This window comes from Nematolebias whitei, chromosome 6 (assembly GCF_014905685.2).
Source record: "Nematolebias whitei isolate Nwh7 chromosome 6, NemWhi1, whole genome shotgun sequence".
Lineage (NCBI taxonomy): Eukaryota > Metazoa > Chordata > Actinopteri > Cyprinodontiformes > Rivulidae > Nematolebias > Nematolebias whitei.
Window position 1 is genome coordinate 16057384 of NC_056503.1, and position 14999 is coordinate 16072382.

Genomic DNA, 14999 nt, shown 5'->3' on the forward strand with positions numbered 1-14999 from the left:
AACATAGGCCCCTTCACAAACTGCGGCAGAGGCCCCTTCACAGGCTGTAGCATAGGCCCCTTCACATACTGCGGCAGAGGCCCTTTCACAGGCTGCAACAGAGGCCCCTTCACAGGCTGCGGTAGAGGCCCCTTAATAAGCTGCGACAGAGGCCCCTTCAGAGGCTGTAGCAGAGGTCCCTTCAAAGGCTACAACAGAGTCCCCTTCACAGGCTGCAACAGAGGCTCCTTCACAGGCTGTAGCATAGGCCCCTTCACATACTGCAGCAGAGGTCCCGTCACAGTCTGCGGCAGAGGCCCCTTCACAGGCTGCGGCAGAGGCCCCTTAATACGCTGCAGCAGAGGCCTCTTCCTAGTCTGCAGCAGATGACTCTTGGGAGATGGATGGTTGAGGAATTACGTCCTCATTCCTCTTGAGAATGAAGGAAGTTGGAGCGTCATTGTCTTTCTCCACGGAGATGCAGGAAGGTAAAGCATTGTCGTCGACGCTCTCATAGACAGGAAGGTGAGTAGCCACATCTTCAGCCCTCTCAAAATCTGAGACCTCATTAGTTTGAGAGAGTAAGACCAAGGAAGACTTTGGAGCACTGGACTCTGAAGACTAAAGGAGCAGCAGTTTTTGTTGACTGCTTGTGGCTCCTTGGTGATGCTTCTGGCTGTTCAGGGGCCTTGGGAGGGACAGACTCTGAATTCTGCAGGCTCAGGGGTCACATCAGACAGTGAAGGTTCTGGTGATTCATAAGGCTCTCAGAGCAGAGACCCAGAAGGCTCAGGCTGCAGGTACTGAGTTGTCTGGAGCTGCATGTACTGAGGTACTTTATCTGGATGTTCACAGAACTTGGGAAGATGAGCCTCAGGGGAATGAGTATGAGAAACGGATGCAGGAAACCCTGGAGGAATCGCAGGTGTAACAGACTGAGGTAGTACAGTCAACACAGAGGTCTCTGATGGAGCAGCCATCACAGAGGTCTGTAGGGGAGCAGCCTATTGTACAGGGGGCTCGAGGGGCTGAGACTCAGAGGGTTCAAGGGGCTGAGACTTCTTTGGCTGAAATGGAATGGAGTCAACTGGTCTGCAGCTGTTGGCACTGAGACAACTGGGTCTTCTGGCAGTAGGGTTGAAGCACTTATAAGAGCTGGAGCTGATGCCACAGAGAACGACGACCATCAGAGACAGGAAACTGGAGCAACAGCATGACATTGGAGTAGAGAAGCAGGAAACACTGGAAGTGAAATGGACTGTCATGTGGACCACAGGAGATGAAGGAGATGATTAATTCATTTTTAGAACTTATTATTTTGCTGAATGCAGTAGTCCTTCATTTATCATGGGGATTCATACCTTGAAGCCCCGCGGGAAGTGAAAAAATGCAAAGTAGGGATACAGTAGTTCAAGTTCAAGTAGATTAAGCCTTATATTAAGGCTTTATAAACCCTTCCCACACTCTTGGAATGTTCTAAACGCTTAAAGCTATGTCATTTTAACAATGTATGTTACTAAATTTTACTTACTAGCTCTGCAGAACAACAACAGCTCTGGTTCTGGTCCAACTCTGTTCTATTTTGACTTGGTTCATTTCTACAGACCTATCCTGCAGCAATGAAGCCCACAATGTCCTCTAAACTCTTAAACCTACTAATTTTAACAACATACAGTATGTACTGTCATGGTGCACTAAGATTCATAACTGGCTGTGATTATCGTACCCACCACTGCACCCTGTATTCACTGGTTAACTGGACATCATTAACTTCACGCAGACTCTCTCACTGGTACATTTTCATCTTTAAATCACTTCTTGGTCTGCTGCCTTCATACATCTCCTCCTACATGTCTCTGCGTGAGTGCAGCTACAACGTGCGCTCTCAGGATATTATTACCTGCAGTGTTCCCTCAGTGAGGACTGAACTAGGCAAAAGGGCCTTCTCCTATTCCGCTCCTGTTTCCTGGAATATCTTACAAAAAGATTTGAAGCTCTCGACCTTGACCTCTCTAAGTGGCTTTAAGAACCTGTTGGACATCTGGCAGGGACCAATGCAGACATGTTCCTGTTGTTAGTTTTCTACATTTGTCTTGGAATCTAGCTGTTTTTTTTGTTTGTTTGTTTGTTTTGTTTTGTTACCTTTTCCTTTTAGCCATCCTATTTGTTAAAAAAAAAAAAAAAAAAAAACTGTAGTATGCTTTTTTATAACTGTTTATTGTTGTTGCTGTTGTCCATTGTTGTCATCTTTCTTTGTTGAAATCAGGTCTCTCTTGTAAATGAGTCCTCGAGGCTCAATGGGATTTACCTGTCTAAATAAAGGTTGATTGATGTACAGGAGCAACAAAATTTTAATTACAAGGCCTCACATGAGCTGCTCTGTTCCGTCTAACCCGATAGATGAAAAAAGTTTTGGTGCAGCTCGACTGAAGCCCACCACTGCTGCTCCAGGAATAAGGCTGCCCAGAATTTAATCCCCCACCTCTGGCCTGGTCTGGACCAGCACTGTGCGACCAGAACCAGGCGCCTGGAGCCTGCACCTCCCAGGATCCGGGTCACACTGAGTCCAGATCAACTGCAGCCCATTTTTCATTCAACCTTTTATTTATACAAGTTAATCCCAATGAGACTCTGGGACTCATTTACAAGAGAGACCTGATTTCAACAAAGAATGATGACAACAGTGGACAACAAAGACAACAATAGACAATCATAAAAGGATGTGTACAAATTGAGAATAACAAGTGAAAATACAATGGCATTTAAAAAATCAAAGAAATCTAAATTTTCATGGTTTTCAGAGTTTACTCCAGGTAATGTCAAAAAGTTTATCAAAGACTTACAGTATGGGTTTGGGAAGACCTTTCACAACTACCACTCCAAATGTTATCTCAATATCTGTAAAATGAATTAAAATATGGCAATTTTTGTGCTTTTCAATGCCAATTAGTCGTGGCAGCCATCTTGAATGTGATTGACTTAAAATTTTAATCAGATACAAATTTATAATCAGTGCAGCAGAATATGTAATATTTTGATAACAGACAGACACAAATGTGCATAAAGACAAGGCTAAAATAATACTGCCTGCCTTCACCCTTCAGTAGCAGGCGATAATTGCAGTGAATCGAGTGACAATTCACACAGAGCAAATTGGGACAAGTTCTGTCATGAGCTTCAGTTTAAATTGATCCAGTCAAGTAGAGGCAGGATCCAGATCAAAACTTGAGTTGTATTTATTAAACTGGCAGCATAATTGGGCGTGACGTTAACTGACGTGACTTAAAATTACCTGGTGCGATGAGTAAGTGGAAACAGGTCTGTTGATTACAGATGTAAAGCAGGTGGAACAAAGGAGTCACATACATGAGTACCTTCATATGTGTACATTTATTTCAGTGGTCTTGTGCATGTCTCGTTTTATTCAGGTGAGTTCAGCGATGGCTCGCAGGAGGCCGGCGGTGTGTACCAGGTATTAGAGATGCCCTATGAGGGAGAGGACACATCCATGATGATCGTGCTGCCTCGGCAGGAGGTTCCTCTGGCTTCTCTGGAGCCCATCATCAAAGCACCACTGCTGGAGGAGTGGGCCAACAATGTCAAACAACAAAAGGTGGAAGTATACCTACCCAGGTAAGCAATTCTGTTTAACACCTCTTCTTCAACTTGTGAATATACTATCTGTTTAAAGATTATGGTGATGTAATAGATAGGGATGCACCGATCCACTTTTTTAACTTCCGATCCGATCCCGATAGCTAAATCTGAATATCGGCCGATACCGATCCAGTTCCGATATCATCATCATCAATGATTTTACATGAGGCTGTAATAATCTCCTCTCAAGTACAATTTGTACAAATATATGCCTGCATGTCCAAAAAGGCAACTTGAGGTAAGTTTTATTAATGTTGGATAAGTTTTAAAGTTAGAATTAATATCTGCTAACACAAAACATGTTTTGTTTTTTTATTCCTAGCTTTAAAGTGGATATTAAAGTGATTAAGTGATTGTTTAAAGTTATTTTATATTTTTTTAAATAAAGGGCAGATATAAGAAATTTTTTCTTCTTTCTGATCTCTTTTCATTCAATGTTTTCTTTTTGATGAATTTGTTGTGTTTCTTTTAAATTATTGACTAAATAAATTAAATTAAATGTTAAATGGCTTCAAACACCTGCTAAGTTCATGGCATAAACCAACAGACGTTCCTGTTTATAGTATTTTACATCACTTTATAATGTAGCTGTTTTGTTTCGTTTATTTTTTTTAAAAATATATATAATTTTCAAATCATATGGTTTTTTTTTTGATTGTCTACTGTTGTACTGATAAATATCTCCTGGAGTGTAAACTATATCTTGGCTACAAGTATCAAGCTGAGAAATCCTTCGTTTTCTACAACTGATAGTGGTTGGTCATGAATTATGATGAAGTTTAACAACTTCTCGGTAAACATTCAAGCTCCGAGGCTTCAGCGATGTCTTCTTCCTGTTCAATCCGAAGCAGGCAGCCTGATTTCGGTCAGCCGCGCTCAGTCTGTCCCTCCTCAGAGACGGACAGATTGGACGCGGCTGGCCGGGGTCGAGTCGCCTGTTTCGGATTGAAAGAGTAGCGCCCCGCTGAAGCCATGGAGCTCGAATGTCCAATGTAAGACTAACTTTATCACGGTTTAATGTGGCGCTATGGCTCTGCAGACATTGCACGTTGCTGTCTTGTTTTGTGGTGTTTCTAGTGTAAAATACTTCCACACAGCGGACATGTTTAGATGAAAAGTTAGTTAGCTGTTAGCCACGGTGCTGCTAACTCAGTCCTCACGTTGTAGCTGGCTGCAAACTATGAACTGGATTTCCTGAATGTGAGGCGGGTCTTATTACTCTGGGTTCATGAGACACGCCTCCGTTCAGGAAATCCATTCCATAGTTTGAAGCCAACATGCATCATGGATCGGAAATATCTGCAGGTGGATCGGAAAAATCCGATACGTAAATTATGCTGGTATCGGAGCCCTATACCGATACGGGATCGGATCGGCCCCATCCCTAGTAATAGATCATAAAAGGTTTTTTTTAAGATTATCTATTCGTTTAAATCCTGCTTTTTATTTGTTACTCCTTTGCTGATAATCCAGATTATAATCCCTAGTTTGAATTGCTAATATCTCTAACAGAGAGTATTGTTCAGGTTTAAGGTGGAGCAGAAGATTGATCTAAAGAGCATGCTTCAGGACCTGGGAATTAAACAAGTATTCACCAACGATGCTGATCTCTCTGCCATGACAGGTGATGTGCAGTTACAGCAAAACGCTGACACATACTTTACACACATATACACTCACACCAGTTCTTAAAGCAAACACATGGATACAGACATGAATAGAATAAATAAGATCCTCAAAAGCTTCAGTATAACATCTAATGCCCATGTTGGCAGTGAGACGTAAAAAAAGCATTTAGTTGTTTCTAAGGTAACCAAGGTAACTGGTGGTGAGTGGGCAGGTTGGTGCTGTCACATCATCTATCAAAAATAGACCTTTGGTGAGAAGTCTATAAATACAGTATTTAGGCCTGTTGCAATAAACAATAAATCAATTAACTGCATGATAAATAAAAATTATCAACCTCGTTTTCATTTATCGGCTTTATCGTTTCTTCGTGTCTCTCTCTTTCTACTTAAGACACCGGATGACAAAAGGCTCAACTCCAATGCTATTCACTAATCCCTCCCTTTTTCTTTTATCTTTAAAATATGTTTTAACCGTCCAAAATCACGTTTTTAGATCATTAAAAGCAGCTAAGCTGAGAAGCTAAGCTACAAGCTAAGCTAACAGGCTGACCTCAGGGAAAATACTTTGTCTTGTCAAAGCTCCAAAATTCATAGTTGAAACCAGTGCCTTTGTGTAAAAAGTTGTTTTTCTCTGCAAAAAGAAGCTGAGAACTTGTTTACTGATTTTTTATTAAAAGCTTTGTGTGACAAATGCTATGCTAAAGAGCTCAAACCACACCGAGCGTCCGCCATTTTGAGAACTGAGAAACAGGAATAAGAGACAGCCCATGTCACGTCAAGAGGCCTCCCTCCCATTTTTCTTAAAGAGACACGCTGCTCGCTCCCTCACTAGCCATCCTTCGGTTCAAACAATCTTATACTGCCATCCAGTGGTCAAAATAAGGTACTACACACAAAAATTTACCAACATTTATTCTTAAATTTGACAATTACTAATTGTTGTCCAATTTCAAACAATATTATCATTTAACACAATAATTCTGAGACAATTAATCGCCCAGCAAAATTTGTTATTGTGACAGGCCTAACTGTGTTGGCTGAAATCAGAACAAGGTCTAAGTAATCTTTAAAATGGTGTAAACCAACAGAAACAGTCTTGGCTAAATAAACATGATGGTGGTGTTACAGTCAGTCATTCTATTCTTAGCAGATGGGAAACTGGGGTCTAATTAATAATGGTGGGATGGCCTTACATTGTTAAGCCCAACCTGTAGCCTGTATGCACCTGGTTAAACACCCCCAGCTCAACATGAAGATGAGATTGGTGGATAAGAGAGGGAAGCTTTTGACATCCTTTCAGTCACTGGGGGAATAATTATGCAGGCTTCTGTATACGAGCTGATGTCGCTTGATGTGATCGGCCTATTGGTGTTGGTTTTACTAATGAGCACTGGAGACAAAGTGTCTTCTACTGGATGTACATACAAATCAGAGTCAATAATATGCCTTTGCTCTTGTGCCTAACATGTGCAATATAAAGACTGGGCAATTAGCATTGCACAACTGTGTGTGTTGTTTAGATGGTAAGGACTTGTACATTGGAAAGGCCGTGCAGAAGGCCTACCTGGAGGTGACAGAGGAGGGGGCCGAGGGAGCCGTTGGATCTGGTACACTTCTTTTTTCTTTCAGAAATACAGTTTTTTGTTTTGTTTCTGTGGTTCTAAGACAACAACTTAAGTAAAAGGATCACAAATAAAGATTTTCTGATAACGCATATTATTATTTAACTCTTTCTCTTTTATTTTTTTTTTTTTTTTTAGGAATGATTGCCCTGACTAGGACTCTGGTGCTGTACCCACAAGTCATGGCAGATCACCCATTCTTCTTTGTCATCAGAAACAGAAAAACAGGTGTGTATTTACATAAATATAAAATAATAAAGGTTTTTAAATGTGTCTACAATATGAAATAATACATATGCAGTCATTGGAAACAAAAAATGCATCCTCTTTCAGTTCAAAGGTTATATATCAGGATATAATAGAGATTATTAGATTTTGGTGAAGTTTTAAAATGTTTAAATATAACCTCAAGTGTACAAAAACACACCACAGAGCCATTATGTCAGTACTTAATAAGAAAACAAAGTAAAAATGAAAAAGTTGTGTGTTGAAAACTTAAGTCTATCCTGGCATCTTCCATAGGATTGAAGACGAAAAGTCATCAAATTATTTGGTTCATTGATCATCATCGGTGTAAAGTCAGTCACTTTATTGTCAAAAACTGCAATATGTACAGGACATACACAGGATTGAAATTACATTACTCTCAGACCCCGGTGCAACAATAACCATTTAACATAAAAACATTTAATAAACATAAGCATAAAATTAAATAATAAAAGGATGATACTGTCTTAAATTGTACTATAGCAGTATAAAAAATATTTTAAAAAGTATATCTATAAAATAAAATGAAATGAAGTGAAGGTCCTGACATTGACATTTGTAGTAAGTGGCAAAGCAGCATATGAAGTGAATGCACAGTGTATGTATGAAGTCCTTGATATTGGTGTAGGTAAAGTGACATATGCAATAAGGCTAGTAAAAAAATATTTATCAACGGTAGTGTAATATAAGCACCAGTGTGAATATAAACAGTAGTGCAAATGTAAACAGTAGTGCAAATGTAAACAGTAGTGTGAATGTAAACAGTAGTGTGAATGTAAACAGTAGTATGAATATGAACAGTAGTTTGAATATGAACAGTAGTATGAATATGAACAGTAGTATGAATATGAACAGTAGTTTGAATAAGAACAGTAGTATATAAACAGTAGTTTGAATATGAACAGTAGTTTGAATATTAACTGTAGTGCAAATGTAAACAGTAGCGTGAATGTAAACAGTAGCGTGAATGTAAACAGTAGTATGAATATGAACAGTGGTATGAATATGAATAGTAGTTTGAATATGAACAGTAGTATGAATATAAACAGTAGTTTGAATATGAACAGTAGTTTGAATATTAACAGTAGTACAAATGTAAACAGTTGTGCAAATTGAATGAGCACATGTAAGCACTTTTTATAAAGGCAGTTTTGGAAGTTTGCTGCTCTGGAGCTAACAGGTGTGTGTTAACACAGTGCCAAGAGGGAAAGACATCAGCAATGGCCTTACAGAAGCAATTGTTTTTGCCTATCAGTCTGAAGAGGGTTAAAAGTAACGTATTAACAATTTGGAGTCCATAATTGTACAGTGAGACAGATGATAGACAATTAGAAAACATTTAAGAGTCAGAGTCAGAGTTTCTTTATTGTCATTCGCACCTCATGTGGTACATGTGGTGGAGCGAAATTATGTACACGGGGTCCCAGTTACATCCAACAATAAAATGTCTAAGAAAAACAGTAATAACATCTAAGATATGAACTAAGAAAAACATCAACTAAATATACACTAAGCACTCATAACATAAAAACATTGAACATCAGCACAAACATGAACATGAGACTGTGAGCAGATGTGCACGCATGAACACATCAACATTGAAACAGATCAGCAGCAACATGAAACAGATCAGCAGCAACATGATATGGTTTTTCACAGTGATTATTCTAGTTAGAGATTCATGAGTCTAACAGCCTCAGGGTAGAAGCTGTTCCTCAGTCTAGTGGTTCTACACTTAATGCTCCTTAACCTCCTTCCTGAGGGGAGTGGGGCAAAAAGTGTGTGTGCTGGGTGGGTGGGGTCCTTCATGATGCAGGTGGCCCTCTTCCTGCATCTGGAGGTGTAGATGTCTGTGATGGTGGGGAGACTGATTCCAACAGATTTCTGTGCAGCCTTCACCACTCTCTGCAAAGCTTTTCATGCCGAAACCTCATGCCGAGGGCCCCCCCTCATTTCTCTCTCTGAGGCTGCCACAGCAAAGCAGAGACACACAACAAGTAGGCGTGCAACCTGTTGTGTGTCTCTGCTCTGCTGTAACAGACAGCCTCAGAAAGAGAAAGGAGGGGGCGGGGTCTATCTTTCCCCTTCGCTGCTGTGGGAACTTCAGTGAGGTGGATACCAGAGTGAGCGACGTGGATTGTTTATTTAAAATAACCAAGCGCGACCCGAACCAAGCTTTTAGTACCCCTCGGCACTCACTGAGTGCGTCAGGCCAAGGGGAAATGTCCCGGTGCTCCCGATGGCCAGTCCGATTGGCTCAGTAACCGTAGCATCAGTCTGTCTGCTCTTTTTCGTTGTGCTCTTTGAGAGCGTTTAGAGAGCTTAGAACATTGTTAAGAACTTTGGAAGCGTGTGGGAAGGGTTTATAAAGCCTTAAAATGGATATAAATACTAAAATAAATATATTCTGGTGAAGATTCTCAGTCATCCAGGACATGATGAATTCAAAAAGCGTTCAATACAAAAACAAATAAATAAAGTCCAGTTGTTTTTGTATTGAACGCTTTTTGAATATAAAATAAATATAGCGTCCCTACTTTGCTGATTTTCACTTATCACGTGGGTGTCTGGAATGTAACCCCCACGATAAGTGAGGGACTACTATACTTTATTTTTGTCATGTAATTGAATCCACTTATTACTATGCAGTTGCTGGCATTAATAACACATACTTATGATCATTACAAACATGTGTTTTTATGAATGTTTGTTTTTCCTCCAGGGTCCATCCTCTTCATGGGCCGAGTCATGACTCCTGAAGTCATCGAACCAAGCGACCACGACTTTGACTCCATGTGAACAAGACGGGAGGCCTCTTGGCCTTGGCAAAATCAGCTTCAGACATCATAAATGCTACCTATTCTCTATTGCCATCTTCAGCTGTTTTATACTATGTACGAAGAATATATATAAGCTGAATATTTAAAAGATATATTATATATTGAGGCACGGCATACAACACGTAACGTGACTGTGGTTTTTTTTATACTGGAAGCTTTAAATAATCAAACACAGATGTGCAGACAGGAGTTGTAAATATTCACTATAAAAGTTTTGTTTGTACGAGTAAAAATATACACATGCAGTATAAAAAATAAAAAATCCACGCGGAGCCCCTTTAAGTTTAACCGAGCAGCTTTTTACACGCATATAAATCACAAAATGTATTCCTCTTTAAGAGTATTCTTTTTTATCCACACTTTATTTACATGCCTGACAGGCACTGTGTTCTATATACAAGACATATATATGCTCAGTATTTATTACAGAATAAACACGTGCAAACATTAATCCTTAAACTATTAATCTTAGTAATATATTTGTTCCAGACAGCGTTAAGACGTTTCTACATTTAATCACATGGCTTAACTGCTGATGAATTATTATGCCTTATCATACCTGAGTGATTATCCCCAGCTGGGTGTCTTACAGGTGAGCAGTTTGTAAGGAGGGCTGGTTGCCATGGAAACAGACAGCAGAATGCAGGTGAACTACATGTAGGGAACAGTAACACCAGCTGTAATGATTCTTTTCTTGGATTAAAAAATGAATGTGTTACCATTAAAAATGTATATCCTTACATGTTTCAAGACTTTTTTTCTCTTTACATTTAAAAACGTGGCTTATTTTGGCTTTAAACAACATAAGTTTCACTGTTGTCCTTTAGATTATGCGAGTCTGAAATGGGTGTTTAGGTATAAGATTTAGTTTAATATTTATTTAAGAAAAGATTAAATAGAAATTTTAAATCATTTTTAATTCCACAGAGGATTGGTTTTGTTTTAAATAAAAATGGTATTTTATTAGCTTTAAACCACTCCAGCATGCAGAGCATGTTGTGTATTGTTGAGGAGTCACAGCTCATGAAGTTATTTATAATCTAAATTAATTCCACCAGCCGGGGTGATATCTGTGCCTTATGTCTTCATCGTGTGCACAGTTGTCTCCTCCAATAAACTGAACAGGAAGTGCAGATGGAGAACTCTGAAAATACTTTATCAAATGACTGGTTGAGCATGGTTTACCAGAGGTGAGATGCAGTTAATATCCATAGACTCTGTCTGTTTTTGAAATACTTCATATTTACCTTTTTGCTTTTTAATTCTGAACAGTGAACTTATTTATTTTACTTTAAATAATTCCTTTTCATTTGTGCATTTGGATTATCGCATTAGTTTCACTTTATCCAGTTTGCCACTTTTGACTCTTTGGTTGTCTGGCGACTTGTAATTAAGTTTATTCATTTAATTTACACCAAACCACATGAACTATAATTTAACAGTTGTGTTTGCACCACTCATTAAAGTCACAGCTGCTGTTATTAGCTCTTGAATCTGGATATTCAGGTTCATAGCACATTTTTATTACACGATTTATCTACTGGACATTTAGGTAAATATTGTAATTTTTAATTTAGAGCAGCTGTATATCACATCTGAAGCAAAACTGGTGGTATTGTGATTATTTACAAATCTCATAAACCTATGTTTTATTTACATTGGAACATAGAGAATATATCAAATGTTTAAACTAAGAAATTGTACCATTTTGGAAAAAAGTCATTTTAAACCTTTGTCAGCAACGTGTCACAAACAAGTTGGAACGAACAGGTTTCTTATTGTAAAGTATCCCCTCTTCTTTTAACAACAGTCTAAATATCAAGGAACTGAGGAGACTAGAGTCCATGGAGGGGAACATTGTCCCATTCTTGTATTTTATGATTCTAACTGTCCAACAGTTCTGAATCTTATCTGTCATATTTTTAGTTTCATAATGCATACTTTTTTTTAAAATTAGTTAAACATCTGGATTGTAGGCAGCCCAGTCCAGAACCTGGAATCCTTTAATTAGAAGCTATGCTGTTGTAATAGATCCAGAATGTGGTTTGTCATTGTCTTGCTGAAATGCAAGGCCATCCCTAAAACGCATCATCTGGATGGGAACATGGGTGGAACGGTGGTGCAGTTAGAGATGCTGCCTCACAGTTAGGGGACCTAGAGTTTGCATGGGTTTCCTCACACAGACAAAAATCATGGATTTTAGGTTAACTTGTAATCTAAATTGTCTCCAGGGTTGAGTGAGAATGTCAATAGTTGTCTTGTTTGTCTCTACGTGGCCCTGTGGTCCAGGGTCCCCGCCTCTCATAAAATGACTGTGGGACGTGAGCTTCCCTCAAAGGAAGAGCAGGTAACGCTGATTAATGGATGGACAGGAGCATACAGTATGTTGTTCTAAATCCTAAATACAGGTCCTTCTCAAAAAATTAGCATATTGTGATAAAGGTCATTATTTTCCATAATGTAATGATAAAAATGAAACTTTCATATATTTCAGATTCATTGCACACCAACTGAAATATTTCAGGTCTTTAATTGTTTTAATACTGATGATTATGGCATACAGCTCATGAAAACCCCAAACTGTTCAGTGATTTGTAGACATACATCAGTATTTTGAACTAGATTCGAAAGTGAACTGGTAACCAGTGCAGGGAGGCCAAAACTGGTGTAATGTGCTCTCTTTTGCCTGTACTGGTTAGAAATTGGGCTGCTGCATTCTGGACCAGTTGTAGTCATGCAATGGAGGTCTGACTGATACCAAACAGGAGTGAATTGCAGTAATCAAGCCTAGATGTAATGAATGCATGTATTACTGTCTCCAGGTTATTTTTGGATAATATGGGCTTCAGTTTAGACAGCCGCCTCAGTTGGAAGAAGCATGATTTAACAATCATGTTTACATGATTGTTAAGTTTCAGGGAAGGGTCCATTATCACTCCCAGATTAGTGACTCTTTGTTTTTCTGACAGGGTTAGAGCGGAGAGGTCGATGCAGTGGTTTGTGATCGTGTCGTTGGGAGGGAACAACATGACTTCAGACTTCTTTTCATTGAAACTCAAGAAATTTAAAGCCATCAGTCCCTGATGTCAGCCAGGCAGTCGAGCAGCGGTGTTGAATAGAGCATGTACCATTGTGTCTTAGGGGAAGTAAATTTGAAGTCATCGGCATAGAAGTGGAAGGGCATGTTGTGTTTCTGGAAAATAGCACCAAGCGGCAGCAGGTATAAAGAGAATAGGAGGGGACCCAGGATGGACCCCTGCGGAACCCCCCATTTAAGCTCTGCCTCTGCGGAACTAAAATCCTTGATGGAGACACAAAATGATCTGTCAGTGAGGTAGGATCTGAACCAATTGAGGGCTGATCCTGTGACGCCCACCCACTGCTCCAACCTAGCAATGAGGATCTTATGGTCGATGGTGTCGAAGGCGGCTGTGAGGTCCAACAGGACAAGCAGCACAGAATCACCAGTATCTCTGTGGATCTGAAGATGTCGTTAAAGGAAGAAGCAGGTAAAAGATAATGAATGAATAATACCACATTATTTGTTATTTATTTTTTTGTTTGTTTGGGCTACTCTTGCCACATTTGGCTCAGTTATGTAAGCCAGGTTAAATGTGGCCCTAAATTCCTGATCCAGGCCTAACTCAGGTGTTATGGTATGGCCTGATGTTGAGTGGCCATGAGTCGAATGTAAAGGGGCAGACTTTACATAAATAAGGGTTAGGTCATAAAGGATGTGTTTCAGTGCTGTCAGTATGCTCTAACATTAGGTCTACACCTCCTCCCAGGAGCAATGTCTTTGAGCTAGCTGCTTTGGAAAATCCCCCTTTGTGTAAAAGTAAGCAAGCTGTCAGAAGTTCTTTTGAAGATCAATATGAATTTTGAGCCGTCTCGTGCGGCAGCAGTGACCCGCAGCAGCGTGTGTTGCCAGGCAACCTGCTGTCAGCCGGTGTCACGCGCAGCAGCCAGCAGTCTCATTCACACACACAGCGGTGGCCCACACAGCCAGCAGGACGGCTAACTTTCTCACCGTGATCTCTAACATAGACAACAGGATCCAAATGGGTCACAGCTGCCGGGCTACAGCACAAAACCGAGCCGTGCGTGAGGCGCTAACAGGCCAGAAGGATTTACCGCCACAACAAGGTGACTGGACATGTCAGAAAGGTATGCTAAACTTCAATTTTTATGCTGGTTTAGCAGGAACAAGCTACTTTAACCTCTTGATAACTTTTGGTTTATTCTCCCATTAGTTTCTGGTTAGCAGATGAGAACAAACAGCCAGTATAAATAATACAGGCACCAGTGTCCACACATCACCTGCATACAGGGACTATTATAAGCTAATAGCACCTGCTCAGGTGTCCACTGGTGCCATGGCAACGGGTTCTAATCTGCATTGTCAGGCCCAGTTCAGTGTAACTCGAACCACTCAGCCGGTGGTCAGGGTTTCAGCACACACACACATGCACAGGTTACATTAATAATGCTCCCCTTCAGACAGGTGTGATGAGACACCGCATCATCTGTGTGTTCATTTTTATTCTTTGTCTCCATCAGTTCTTCAGGCGTGAACACTCTCAGTGGCAGTTTTCCTAAATCCCACTCATCCCAGTATTCAGAGCTCGGAGTCACAGGCACAGCTCCCTCAGTGGACCCAAGTCCTGATTCTGGACTGGTGTCAACACCTGTAAGTGACACGCACAGACACACACATACACATACACACAGGTATCTGCTGTTGCAGGATATTTTTGTTTCTCTTTATACCTCTTCACTATCCTCTCTCTTTTGTGATTCAGTCCTTCCATTGATAGTGTCCTCATCCCTCCTGGAGATAAAACTAAGGGTTTCTGTTAGGGATGCACGATATTATCGGCATGGTATCAGTACGGGCTGATATTAGCGATAAAGTTCAATATCAGACATCGGCCATTCCATCAAAATAACTCACCAATATAAAGGGCACTGTTTTATATACTGTGTACACATATATATATATATAT

The 14999-nt window shown here is 40.0% G+C and overlaps 1 protein-coding gene across 1 annotated transcript in view; it reads left to right on the forward strand.

Moving 5' to 3' along the window:
- The window catches only part of serpini1 (serpin peptidase inhibitor, clade I (neuroserpin), member 1), a 54212-nt gene extending 43491 nt beyond the window's left edge, over positions 1-10721 (forward strand). Inside the window, exons 5-9 of the mRNA XM_037678049.1 lie at positions 3408-3612; positions 5163-5260; positions 6785-6871; positions 7025-7114; positions 9876-10721. Coding sequence (XP_037533977.1) covers positions 3408-3612; positions 5163-5260; positions 6785-6871; positions 7025-7114; positions 9876-9952 — 557 coding nt within the window. The 3' untranslated portion in view covers positions 9953-10721. The remainder of the gene's footprint in view (positions 1-3407; positions 3613-5162; positions 5261-6784; positions 6872-7024; positions 7115-9875) is intronic.
- The last annotated feature ends 4278 nt before the right edge of the window (positions 10722-14999 follow it).